This window comes from Wolffia australiana, chromosome 9, assembly GCF_029677425.1.
Source record: "Wolffia australiana isolate 7733 chromosome 9, ASM2967742v1".
Taxonomy (NCBI): Eukaryota; Viridiplantae; Streptophyta; class Magnoliopsida; order Alismatales; family Araceae; genus Wolffia; species Wolffia australiana.
In genome coordinates, this window is record NC_135843.1 from 2,763,789 (window position 1) to 2,777,306 (window position 13,518).

General features: G+C 40.6%; 1 protein-coding gene across 1 annotated transcript in view; it reads left to right on the plus strand.

The window, feature by feature from the left end:
- LOC144707445 (RIBOSOMAL RNA PROCESSING 5) overlaps positions 1–13,518 on the plus strand; it is a 51,456-nt gene that overhangs the window by 20,962 nt on the left and 16,976 nt on the right. Inside the window, exons 6-20 of the mRNA XM_078580554.1 lie at positions 3,151–3,247; positions 3,454–3,569; positions 4,261–4,383; positions 4,510–4,581; positions 6,432–6,524; positions 6,609–6,716; positions 6,817–6,936; positions 8,297–8,482; positions 8,571–8,645; positions 9,120–9,256; positions 11,923–12,057; positions 12,362–12,507; positions 12,583–12,648; positions 13,127–13,236; positions 13,349–13,429. Of these exons, the coding sequence (XP_078436680.1) occupies positions 3,151–3,247; positions 3,454–3,569; positions 4,261–4,383; positions 4,510–4,581; positions 6,432–6,524; positions 6,609–6,716; positions 6,817–6,936; positions 8,297–8,482; positions 8,571–8,645; positions 9,120–9,256; positions 11,923–12,057; positions 12,362–12,507; positions 12,583–12,648; positions 13,127–13,236; positions 13,349–13,429 (1,665 nt within the window). The remainder of the gene's footprint in view (positions 1–3,150; positions 3,248–3,453; positions 3,570–4,260; positions 4,384–4,509; positions 4,582–6,431; positions 6,525–6,608; positions 6,717–6,816; positions 6,937–8,296; positions 8,483–8,570; positions 8,646–9,119; positions 9,257–11,922; positions 12,058–12,361; positions 12,508–12,582; positions 12,649–13,126; positions 13,237–13,348; positions 13,430–13,518) is intronic.

Here is a 13,518-nt window from a genome sequence, read left to right on the forward strand (position 1 = left end):
ATGGATACGGCCCGTAGTCAAGAAAATCCGCCGAATGAATACGGCACCCAGCTGGAAGCAGTTTTCTGTTGAATCTCTTCTTGAAGAGAGGGATAGTCGCCGAATGGATACGGCCCACCGATAGTCGCAAAATCGCTTTTCTTCTGTATTTGCGATCGAGACCGCAGAGAGCCACCGAGAACAGCTCCACGGCCGAAATCGGACTGATTTCCGTCGAAAGAAGGAAATGATCAAGCAATCTTGAAATAATGATCAAGCAGTCGAAGTGATTTCCGCCGAAGAGCAGCTCCCGCCAGAGAATCAATTTCCGTAAGGAAAGAACTCCAGAAAAACGTCGGAAGTTTGACGAGGACGATTTCCGCCGGAGAATAGATTTCCGCGGGAGAGCTTCCGAGTTCTCGCGGCCCTTTAATCCTTCGAAATGAAAAAATCTAGAATCTGCTCTGATACCATGTGAGCTCGAGAGATTGGAAGGAGGTTCAGAGAATGATCGTGAACAAAAAATGGACACTTATTTTTCTCATAAAAATATTCTACATTCTCAAGATACGTTACATTGGCTTTTATAGCTTCTTAAACAAAGAGAAGTGGCCGTTGAAGTCCAACGGTCATCTCATGACCGTGGGAGTCCAACGGTCACATTATACATGGGTTTATTAGCGGTCACTTATGGGCCCAATGGGCCTGTGGAACTAACAGTTCGTTTTGCCGCCCAAATGATGTCTAAACTGACAGACAAACCGTTGCTTATGTATTAGAGGAAGTGTGGATCGGCAGGATAACAATGATGTTGCGCTTTGAGTGACAAAGTGACATGATATCTGTGGTATCTAGAACTTGTTTCATCGTTTCAGCCCAATAGGGTCACTTTGGTCCTTTCCCATCGAAGTGTATATCTTTTTAAATCAGGCAGCCCTCACCTAAGGAGGCCAGCCAATAACTAATGCAAAGTTGTGTTGATAAGAGCCGGTGTGTTGTTTTTGGGTAGACAATGTGAAGGGAGGGAGAAGACACTGGAATGATCGTTGGTGGAGTGAGGGATGGAATGCCAGGATGGATGTTGGCTAGAGGAACAGAGAGGCCCTGGCATAATGAATGTCACTCAGGGAAGAGTCACCCTGGGGATTGAAATCAGATGACAGAGACAAAGAGATGAACCAACTTCTGTGTACTTCTTGTCTGCCCTCCCAAGTGGAGTGCTACAATTGCTTAAAAGGATTAATGCCCTAAACCTGAATGACGTAAATGCCCCTAGAGGGAAAAATTACTAACTAACTCTAGATGCAGTGGGGATCTTGTCAGATGTTCATTCTGTTGATATCTCTTCCCTGCACAGAGTCCTCACACCACGGCCCGGGAATGTTGGTATGGCGTATGGAACCCAAACTTGGAAGGGGCTTTGTGAGATCAGAGGCATGGCACCCCCTTTTTGGTCAGGGATACCAACATGAAGATCAGGGGGGAGTGCCAGAGAATCCAAAAGTCACTATCACATGTGGCCTGCTGCTGAAATAGAAAGTTCCCTTATAAATGCAGTCTTTTTGGTTGATCATTTGAGATGGTGACTTGGTAAGTATCCAAGCCCACCAACAAAGAATGTTCCTGGATACCTCGCCAGAATACATCATGTGCACAAGGGGCAAGGAAGACTGTTCTCATCTCTTCTTTGCATCTCAGGTTGCCCAGGTGATGTGGGCATTTCATAAGATTCCTGGGGTGGATGTCTCTTCTGACAATGCCTTCTGGGATTCTATCAGGGAAGGCAGATCCAGGAAGAAGATGCAATGGGAAGGCTTCTCGTGGGGCTATGAGCAATCTGGCTGCACCGCAAGAAGGTGGTGTTTAAGGTGTCGATGGCCTCCATTGACAACAGTCCTCTTGATACTGAGTCTCTTGCGGCATACTGGTTTAGGAGGTGGTGAAGAGGGGGGGCATATTGGTCATCATGTGATGGGATGCTCCTCAAACTCGGAGCTCTGATACATTGTTGAGCTGGCCACTTTCTCGTGGTTTCCAGCAACAAGGAAGTCGTACTGAAGAAAATACGAGGATATGATAAAAAAGAATCTGTAATGTTCTCAATCAACTGTCTAATGCTCTTGATTCATTGGTTAGATTGTTGTACTTGTTATTGTGGAACTTACTTGATAGAATCATTTACAATGGTTGTAAACAAGTGAGAGAGAAATGGTAAAAGGGTATGCAATTAATTGAGGAACGAATCAATGGTTCCACAATGGCTCATTGAAGATGACTTTGTTCCTGTTCAGCCACATTGTCCAGAGCATCATGTTGGGTTGACCATGTTATTCTAGCCCCCTGAATGCACCATCCTGTATAGAATTTGAAAAGGTGTTCTCTGAGGAGACTTGGGGGTGGATGTCTCCTCAGAGGAGGCGTTTTGGAATTCTTTGCCTCTGTGGACCCCTCTGGTTGGCTGGTAGGTCCACACAGCTCGGACAAATAAGCATTCGACGAAGAGATGGGTGCAGTCTTCTTTGCCACTTCCGCACATAGCACATTCTGCTGCGGCTTCTGGGAGCCACCTCTTACTGATGCCCGTTGTTACTAGTCTTTATCAGAGGAGTGGCCAACATAAGAACCTCACCTTAACCGCCAAATATAAGGACAATCATGCACTTTTTAACATATATTTATCATTTTATTCAAATAATTTAAGTGAATTTTGCGGTTTCTTTGTTTCATTGGATAAATTATCCGGGATAGATTTTTGGAACATTAATGGTTAAATTACTTCCTTAGTTTTTATTGCGTCATATGTTGGTAGCTTAGTTCCATAAAAAAACTGGGCCAAATCAGTAGGTTCTTGAAAGCTTTAATATGCGAGCTCATTTCATAGGGTAAGATGCTCTAATTCTTGCTCATTTTTGGCTTCAGTATTATGCCTTGAAAGTCTCAATTTTGTTTGTCATCATCGATATCTCATAACATTGATGTAAAAAAACGCTATAGAATGATGTAAAAAACCATTCTTTAGCTTTTCCAAGAGCCTTTCGACTATATTTAAGGTTGTTAAAATTTATTCAGGACATGACATGTTGCCAAAAATGTCATCTTCTGTGGCATAAATGTTATGGTTTGCTGCCTCATGATTTGCCGTAACTGCTTGTTGATATGGCTTTCTCACAGGCTCTGATTGCACAAGTGAAGAGCATTGAAGACCATGGATACATCCTTCATTTTGGGACACCTTCAATTTCTGGTTTCTTGCCTCAGATCTCTGGAGGTTGAAACATCTTTTGCCCGAACTTTTATCTTTAGCGTTTACTTGATCTTAACTGGATCCTAGCGCTATAGTTTCTTCTGTTTTGGTCTTCTCTTTTGTTATTTCAATTTCTTTCTTTGTTTCTTAATATTATTTCACTTAGGTGATTACCATGTACTAGTTTGATTTCTATGGTTTTTTAAACGTACCATATTATCGTTTTGCAGATAATATACAGTCTTTGAAAAAGGGGCAGCTATTGCAGGGTGTCATCAAGAATATTGACCAAGCTCGAGGAATCGTAATCATGAATTCAGAGCCTGAATTGGTGGCAAACTCTGTCGTATGTCCTGGTTACTGATGAACTTTTGATCTTTTTCTCCAATGAGCACGTTTGCAAAAACTGGAATAATATTCAGAAATAAGAATTCTTAAATAAGAATTCTTTCAGTCAATGTCTCCTATGGTATGTAGGGTTTGCGTGGCGGTTGATTTTGACAATAATGTTGACGGTTTCCTGGGTGGTTGACTGTGATGATGATGTTGACTTGATGCCCTGAACAGTTGACTTTGATGACAGTGTCAACGCCTACAGGATGTCACCATCTTCGTGAGTCAACTATTCTGTAATGTATATGTCTAAAACATTAAGCCGCAATGCCTACAATGCTCCATCAATCACCCTGGAACAGCTACGTGATGTCAATGTCAAGGGGAGGACTCAAATAGACAAAGGCAGGCTACAACCACCGTCTTCATGGTGATGCTGAGTTTGATGATTTTTTTAGTGGTTGATTGTGAGGTTGACGGCACCCATGGGTGGTTGACATTGGCATCAACATTGACAGTTTCCAAGGTGGTTGTTAGCCGTTGATGTTGATGACGTCCTCGATGAATGATCTACCTGTTATTAATATCTGTTTCGCCATAGATATCAATGACATCAAAATATGTCCAAGTTTAAGATTCGATAACTGTTATTAATCCTCTTTTTCTTTAATATTCATCCTTGTATTTATTCATTCTTCATACAGCTACAAGACCTAAAGGGGCTCTCCATTGATCAGCTTCTTCCTGGAATGATGGTCAATGCTCAAGTCCATGCCACCCTTGAAAATGGAATTATGTTATCTTTTCTAACGTATTTCAAAGGAACGGTGAGTCGTAAAAATTCTTATACATTAACCGCTTTGAGTAGAATGGCTGGACTGAAGTACGACAAAATTGCAAATCCGCCTGGGTTTTGTGAAATCACCTTTTAACTGTGGAGATTTTTTTTCCAGGTTGATGTTTTTCATTTGCGTAACTCGTTATCTGATGCCTCGTGGAAAGAGGAATACCCGCAGCATAAAAAGGTACCAGAAGCTACGTTTTCAAATTAATATTACGTTTTCAAAAAAAAAAAATTATTGTTATTATTCAATTTTTATTAAGCAGATTTGCCTATTCTTGGTGATTCCCATAGTTTGCCCACAGAATGGATTATAATGTTTTCTAGCATGTCTTTTGCTGTGTGATCAGGTTTCCTTGATTTTATGAATGCTGTAAGATAAATGGGCTTCAAACAATATCAAACTTGTGTGTGTAGATCAGATCATATATGTTTTCAGTTATTCCCTCCCGTTCGAATTGATTAGTTTGTCCACGAAACAACTGAGAGTTTTCATTTGCATTCAGACTCAACCACAATAATGAATACTCATTGTTGTTGCCATTTTAATGCGCTGGCAGTGCAAGTGTATTATTATTTACGTGGAGAAGAGGGATTTGTTTTTGGAGGGAGTTGCATTTTAAATTCTTCATCCAAATGACCATGTGTAGAGGCTATCTTAATGGCATGTTATCCCAGTTGTCACCCTACAATTTGCTGATACTGCTATCAGTGTGCCCATCGCTTTCAATTTTGCTACTGGTCGAAGGTCTTATCATAATTGATTCCATAACACTGTGTATAGCCATGGAGATATAACTCGCCAGAGCTTTAACTTCTCAAACTCTTCACCCAGAACAATGACTTCATTATTACCATGCATTGATCCACTCCTTGCAACAGTTGGGCTCAGATTTCACCCTATCTTCTCGATCAGTTCCTTTGAACACACACAGAATGAGCTTGGAGTCTCAGGGGTCGCTCATATAGGTCTTAAAAACATTCTTTTCGTATGATCCCTTCATTTACAGTGATGGCACCCTACATTACTAGTGCGTAATTTTCCTCCCTCATTCTTATGGTGTGAGCTTGTACTCCCTTATATTAGCTTTAATCACACTATTAGTACTGGTATCATTTGAACTCCTCAGCTCAGGCCTTCGCCGATTGAGAACACCTCAGTCTTTAGAGGCTTCGTCGATTGAGAGCACCTAGGAGGCTTCGCCGATTGAGACCACCTCAGTCTTTAGAGGCTTCGCCAATTGAGATTACCTTGGAGGCTTTCGCCAATTGAGAACACCTCGAGCTCGTTTACTCGAGGTTAAGCAAAACCCTTATTTTTACAAGGGCAAGTTGTGTAGTCTTCCAACCTTTTATCTTGACCATCAGTCCTGCCCCATTCTCTTCCTTAGGTTCACCTGGAACCAATTGTAGTCGACCATCCTCTTCTGGCACAATGTCTGTAACCTGCTCAAGGTCAGGCAACTTTTCCCGTTTAAAATCTGACTCCTCAATGCTTCCTATGCACGAGTTAGACACATTATCAACATGAACATTCAATCCATAATAATATAACTGCACTCATCGGAATTTTGAATTATCTATTACTGTCCAACTCTAGACAAATAGCCTTCAACTCATTAGCGTACTCGATCACTATCCTGTCTTCTTGCCATATGTTCCACAACTTTGTGACTTACTCATCAGTTCTCCATTACTTGTCATACCAAAGAAACACTATATAAAATAAGAACCCGCTTCTGCTATAACAGCTATAACGTTGGGCTTTATCCTTGTTTCGAATTATTGTGGCCGTTACGATAAAGAGGGTCTGTTATTATAAAGTTCAGCAATTTGGGCATTTGTCTCTTTTGGCTCGTTGATCAAGCTCTGTGCTTTTGGTTGTTGTTCTGCGTTTCAAAGTAATATTTTAAAACATTCCTCTTAACCCACTTTCAGAAAGGTTTATCTTATACTTTTTTTGTGTTATTGTTTTTTTAATGCACAGTAACTTCTATATTTATACGAATTGGTGTCTTCATTTATTTTGTGAAGATAAATGGGCGGATACTATTCATTGACCCTTCCACCAGAGCCGTTGGCCTGACTTTGAATCGACACCTGATTCTTAATCGTGCTCCTCCCTGTGTGAGTTCAAGATAATCTATGTTTCTCAAATGGTATGAATTTGGATTTTATTGCTGATGAATAAAAAGTTTAATGTCTGTTCAGTATGTTAAGACGGGCGATATATATGATAACGCAAAGATCATCCGTGTTGATGCGGGTGTTGGTCTTCTACTTGAGATTCCATCCACTCCGGCTTCATCAACCGCATATGTTAGTCTATGACGCCTTGTCTGTGTTGCAATCTCTGACGCACACTCGTCGATTTACATTTTGTGATGTGCATGATTTGTTCTGTTTTTGATACATGCAGATATTTGAAGCGATAGATGAAGCTCAGAAGTTGACCAAGAAATATAAAGAAGGTGCTCTTGTTCGAGTTCGTCTTCTAGGCATCAAGAACGTGGAAGGATTGGCTGTGGGTACAATGAAGGTAGTGATGGAATCACATACAGTTCCTTCGGTTTACTTGACACTGAAACTGGCACCAGTTCTATTTGATTTGGTTTAATCTCAGAGCTCAAATTTCATCTTTTATTTCTTTAAATCTCGATTTTTAGGCCATCAGTGACGTCATTAAATTTTAGTAGGGCATGTGCCTTATCGTTGGAACCCTTTATTTTGGGTAGCCTCAGTAAGAGTAGATTTTTAATTTTTTTTAAGGTGTATCCCACATCGTAGTATCCCTTTGTGTGGTAGCATTTGAAACGTGATACTTAAAATATGACTTTCTTGCTTGAGACAGTGAATTCTTTGACTGAAACGTCAACCTTGCATTTTAAGGATCTTTTAACACAGTCAAAATGCCGGAACGGTTGCAAAGCTTGGTCTTGAATACACAAAGCATGGGTCTGCTAGAAGAAGCCGTGCTCTGAGTCCGCAGAAACAGCTGCTTCAGCCCTTGAGTCTACAAAGGGAGTGCCTCTGTCCACAAGCACAGGATAACTCTCTCAGAACGAAGGAGAACTCGAGGAGTAGAAATCTCTCAAATAGGTGTTATGTATAAAGTGTGTCCTACAAAAGGACACGAAACTGACTTCTCTGACAGTCTGCAGTCGGGTTGATAACTGTCATACAACACACATTTATGTCGCATCAAAATAATTTCTGACATGTACTAGTCACATCAAAATAGTCTGTCTGAGATAATGGCCCAACATCAGACTAGGCTACATCATCTTGGTTAGTTATTTCAAAAAAAAGTTAATGGGTTAGTATCGATATGTATGGCCGTCCCAAAATTGTTGCAATCAAGGAATGAATCAAGTGGGCCTAGCTCAGTAATTATATTTCCCCTTGTGGGCCTTTTATGCTCTGTACTTTGGGTTCTCCTTTTTCTTTAAATTGGAGGGAAAAGACGATGAATTTTAATAACTTTTTGTGGCTTCATCGTTCAACCATAATAGTCTCCCCAGGGCGGTGGGCTCCTTCCTCTCTCTCTCTCTCTCTCTCTCGCTGCCTCCATTTTTTCTTTTCATTCTGCCAACTTCTATTATCGATATCTTTCCATCTCTTTATTTATCCTTATCTCGATTACAAATTTGATTGATCCTATCTTTCGCGGCGGAGGTTTTGACATCCTAATTTTCTTGTTATTTTGAGTCATTACCAGGAGATATTAGAAATACGAGAAGAAGCCCATGCAACAGTCCACATTCAAATGTTGTTTATTGTGAATAACAATGGACGGGCTGGAATGTCTTTTACCTTTTTTACAAGAAATACAGAAAACATTTTATACTTATTTTTTATTTCAGAATTATGATATTTGCATAGTGGCATTTTTCTGTTAGGCTGCTGCATTTGAAGGTTCTGTGTTCACCCATTCCGATGTCAAGCCTGGGATGTTGGTGAAGGCTAAGGTTCTTGCTGTGGAGAGTTTTGGGGCAATCGTGCAATTTTCAAGTGGCGTCAAGGCTCTTTGTCCTTTACCACACATGTCTGAGTTCGAAATTGTTAAACCTTCGAAGAAATTTCAGGTCATCTTATCGTCTGATTTTTCCTTTCGCTGCTTTTGGAGGCTAAATCAGAACAAAGTTCATGTTTCTTTGTCATGGTTGTTTGCAGATTGGATCTGAGTTAGTTTTCCGTGTGTTGGGATGCAAGTCGAAGAGAATTACTGTAACGTTCAAGAAAACGCTTGTATGTCTCTCGAACCTTTTGTTTGCTTTTGTCAAGAGAGAAGCATCTTTGTTTCATGTTTTTTTTTTGAAAACATTTAAGACGGTCACCTGAATAAGGCAGTAACCTCCCGAGAAGTACATGGCTCATGTCTCATGTTGCTTTTTGAAAACATCTTTGTTTCATGTTGCTTTATTGCACGGGGGAAATTTTATTTCGTTGGATTTGTCAATAAATTAAATAAGAGCTAAGTGGCATGTTGGATTGTCGATAGTTGTTAGTCAAAATCAAGTGGAGTGGCCTCTGCTTAGATATATTTTTCTCATTTGTACTATTGTGATCCGTACCTTTTTTGTTCTTTTGAAGTGAACACAAAAATAACTGTCACCCGAGGTTTGTTGATTCAGTGCTTTTGCGGGAAAGTTCATCTTCGTTCGCCAATACTTTTTAAATGTCAGAAGTTTTTTTCACAAATATCTATTTTTATTTAACCAGGTGAAATCAAAGCTTCCGGTGATTGCATCTTATGCAGACGCATCTGACGGGTTGATTACTCATGGGTGGATCACAAACATTGAAGGCCATGGATGCTTTGTGAAGTTCTACAATGGCGTTCAGGGCTTTGCGCACAGGTTAGTCACTGTCCTTCGTTTTCCTTCAATATTTTTTTGTGACAAATCAATTTGTTTTCTATTGCTATTCATGCTTGCCCTTCTACTGTTTTACTCTAATTTTATTTCATTTCTATTCATTAGGGTTGTCGTATCAATTTCTGGAGGATGAAAATTGGAAATTTATTTAATTAACTGATTCAATCTCCCATGTAAGTGTTAATAGGAACTCAGCACTTACTCTGAGTCAAGAATCGCCTACAATGCGATGACTGGGAAAGATGTCAATCAGTTTGTAGACACCTTTTATGAAATTCCTAGAATGAGTCATATCTCTTGTGAAATACTTTGATCCTCCAGCTGTTGGAAGTGCAGATGAGAACTCATCGCTAACTTTGAGTCCATAATTATCTATTATTCAAGACAGTTATGTTCAGGGGTTGAACTTGGATACAACAGCAGCCCCAGTCAGAGGGCCGTCGCCATTTTGACAGGGCCTTAGACAGATCTTCCCCCAGAGTCCACGATTTCTTCTCCACTGTTGGAGATGTCTCGTTGTTTCAGCTCTTGTTGGATACATGGCCATCGTATGGCCCTCTGTGGGGGTATTTCCTTCGCTTTCTGGCCAGTGTGCAGATGGCCAATGTTGGATACATGGCCAGTGTGCAGATGCCGCAGTGGGATACTGTTGGGACAACACATGGAACCCGCTGGTAGATGCTGCTCTATCAGACCAAGGGTGGCTTAGTTCTTGAGCATGCAACAAGCTCTGAATCAGAGCCGCCCACAACCTGGAGAACAGGATGGATGGATTTGGACCAGTGTTATGTTTTCTGTTCAAAGGGCCTACGCGAGGATCCATGAGGGAAGTGAGGAGGAACAATTGACTGCCCGGGTATATCAAGCCATTTGGCGTCTAAAGGGGTATACATGTGTGCTTTGGGTGATTAATGCTTCGTTGGGTGACTGCCTTCTTTCAATCATCTTTTCAAAAATATTTATCTTTTTTTTTTTTGAATTAAAAGAGGGAAGACCACCCGGAACTCGGTGGTCAACCCAGAAATACTATTAACATATGTGATTGTGACATATTACATGCCAGACGCACCGGGCCCCTTTTCACCCCGTTATGCCCTATTGAACCAGTAGGTTATACAACTCCCTACATCATGTAGCACCAATTCCAGCGACACAGCTTTCCCCTTGAAAACCACCTCTTTCTGGTGGAGCCACAACGTCCAAAGCACCGCTAGAACCTTTCCCCAGCTCGTCTGTCCGCTACCCGCCCTCCTCCTCAGGGACTTCCAGCACGTTTCATCTGACGTCACGTCCACCACTCTCAACTGCTGTGCTCTTCAAATGGCCTGCGCAAAAGGACACTCAAAAAACAGGTGAGAAAATCTTCCTCTCCAAGGTCGCACATGGGGCACGCGATTGGCATGTCTGGGATCAGGGAGAGTGCCCAATCAGTTTATAGAAGAGTGTTCATGCAAATCTGCAATCATCTAGCTGCATATTTAAGGTAGATGGAGTGAGGGGATGTATCGTTACCGACATTATTTTCTAGGCCCCAGCAGCTTCTCTGCAGCAGTTCTTTGGCCCCCTACCATTTCTTATCCTCAATATCCCGCTGGTCTACCTGCAGCTCAGACCATTGTCAGGCACAAACCTAGCCCTCTGTCCAATTAGACCCAGCCCTATCTCCAGCAGAAGTCCAAGTGTGCGATCCACTTGTTCCTCTTTAGCAGCACCTTGCCAATAAGCTGTCTCAAAAAAAGGAGCATTGATAGTCCTATTCGAGAGTTATCAAGGGAGGCCCAATGAGGCATCTGAGAGGCTCATTTTGATACTCGGTCATACTTTGTACATGAGGGTAAAAATTCTGAATGGTGCTGCCTGATTGTTTTCAATGTCATTTGAGTTTTTTTGTTGTCGTAGCCACATCCGGCTTGTCAGTGGATCAAACTTGCTGTACTCGTCATGTTCTTGACTCTCCTACACTCTTCCTTCCACATTTCTTCCATACTTTGGGACCCATATATATTTTTGGTTTTTTACACTAGTATCAGCACACTAGTGTATCAGGATGGGAGCAGTATCAGGATGGGTGACCGTATCCCATTAGAACTCCGAAGTCAAGCGTGCTTGGGTGGGAGCAGTATCAGGATGGGTGACCGATTCGGAAGTCCTCGTTGGTGACCACAGCATGGGCATGTGATCACAGTTCAAAATTTCAAATTTTTTTTTTTTGGTTTTATCATATCGACATAACGGGCCACTTCCAATTATGAAAATCCATTTCGAATCGGATCTACAGAGGTATCTTTTACAAAATTGCAAAAAGGTACTACGCCATTGTAAAAAAACAGTTTCTTCAAAAAAAATCAGAGTAAAAAAAAAAGAAAAATTCTTTCATAAAGACAACATAGGAAAATATATTTATGACTGGCCGACATCTTCTGATTTAAGAAAGGATAAGTTATGTGATCAGCCGTTAGGTCGGCATTACATTATTGTAATCACAGCTTTGACTATTGTTGAGTCCGCGTTCTCTCAAGCTCTTTTTGATATATTTTCAAATAATTGATTCAATAACTTTAAATATTTATTGCTTTAAGTGAATGTATCTCCTCTATATGTTTCTTGATTCATCTTGGTCTATGACCTCATTTTTGACACTTCCTCAGATCTGAGCTTGGATTGGAACCAGGAGTTGAACCAACCGCAGCATATCACATTGGTCAAGTTATGAAATGCAGAGTCATCAGTTCATCTGCTGTTTCAAGGAGGATTAGCATCAGCTTTGTGCTTTCCCTGAAAAGGTTTATTCTTCATAGAAGCAACTTACTTTTAATTTGTCCAAACATCTTTTTGCTCATGTTGTTCAGTAGCATTACTAGATTCGTGGGTAGTCTATCTTTTATTTCTTCCCTTGATTACTTACATACCGATGAAAAAGGAGCGCCTACTTTCTGGGGCTTTCTTTGAATGTACGCTAATCATTATTTATACATCGTCATTAATAATAGTTCAAAAAAAAATACATCGTCGTTAATAAATGTACTTAAACATCTACATAAGTTTGCTTTTGGTCCAATGTCATGTTATCATTTTTTTCGATTTCAGGGATTCTCATGATTTGAGCGCTAAGCCAGGAAGTGTAGTCTCTGGTGTGGTGGAACGTCTAACACCTGCGTCAGTCATAGTAAATGTTAAAGCAGGTGGCTATTTGAAAGGAACAATTTATAATGAACATTTGTCGGATTATCGAGGTGAATTTATGTCCTTGGCTATGTATGTGTGAAATTCGGATTTTAGTCTCCTGATATTATTACCATATTCTCCAGGACATGCATCCTTGATGAAATCGTTGTTAAAACCAGGATATGAATTTGAGGAGCTTCTGGTGCTTGGTAAGTCTCTATTTTTTTTCCCAACCCTATCCCTGTTTTGTTCAATTTTCCGTCCGTATTTACCTGTTAGCAATTGTTGGTTTGTTATTTCAGAAATTCATAGTTTTTGTTTGTATTTGATAACTATATCCACGATCGTTACTTTTCCTAGTTCTCAATTTAGTGGCAAGATATTTACGTGTCTCCTCGTTTAAGGCCTCCGTTAAGGTTCCTAAACACCACAATAGAAAATTTCGTCCATAATCCGTGGTCAACGTCACCATAATTTTTATGTTTATTCCTCAGTGTCCTCGCTACTATCTCCTTTCTAGGCATTTTGCCATTCCTTCCCTACATCCTTGGGTAACATTTTTCTCACTCCGTCCAACTGATTCCTTTATACACTTGCTTTTTTCCCTTAATCGAGATGAAACGATGAATGCTGTCCTATGGACAACCAATTCTCTATAATTCATGACCTTTTTATCTTTACTTACAGATAGCAGCGATACCAGTAACTTAATCCTTTCGGCCAAGGATTCCTTCATCAAGTGTTCCATGGAGCTTCCTTCTGAATGTGCTCTTGTTCGTCCTGATGCAGTGATTCATGTCAGTTACAGCTAATATCTTCTGATAAACTGACTTGTAGATACTGCCCTATTTTTTCTTGTTTATTTTCCGAGTCTCAATTTAACTTCCCAATTTATGCCATTGGTAACAGGGATATGTCTGTAATGTGATCGAAACAGGATGCTTCGTTCGTTTCCTTGGGCGACTTACAGGATTCTGTTCAAAAAATAAGGTAATTTTGTGAATCTATTTCAGTTTTTGTTTCTATTATTCACCGTTTAGAATTCTTTGCGTGTTTAAATCGTGGAGTTTCCACGCTAT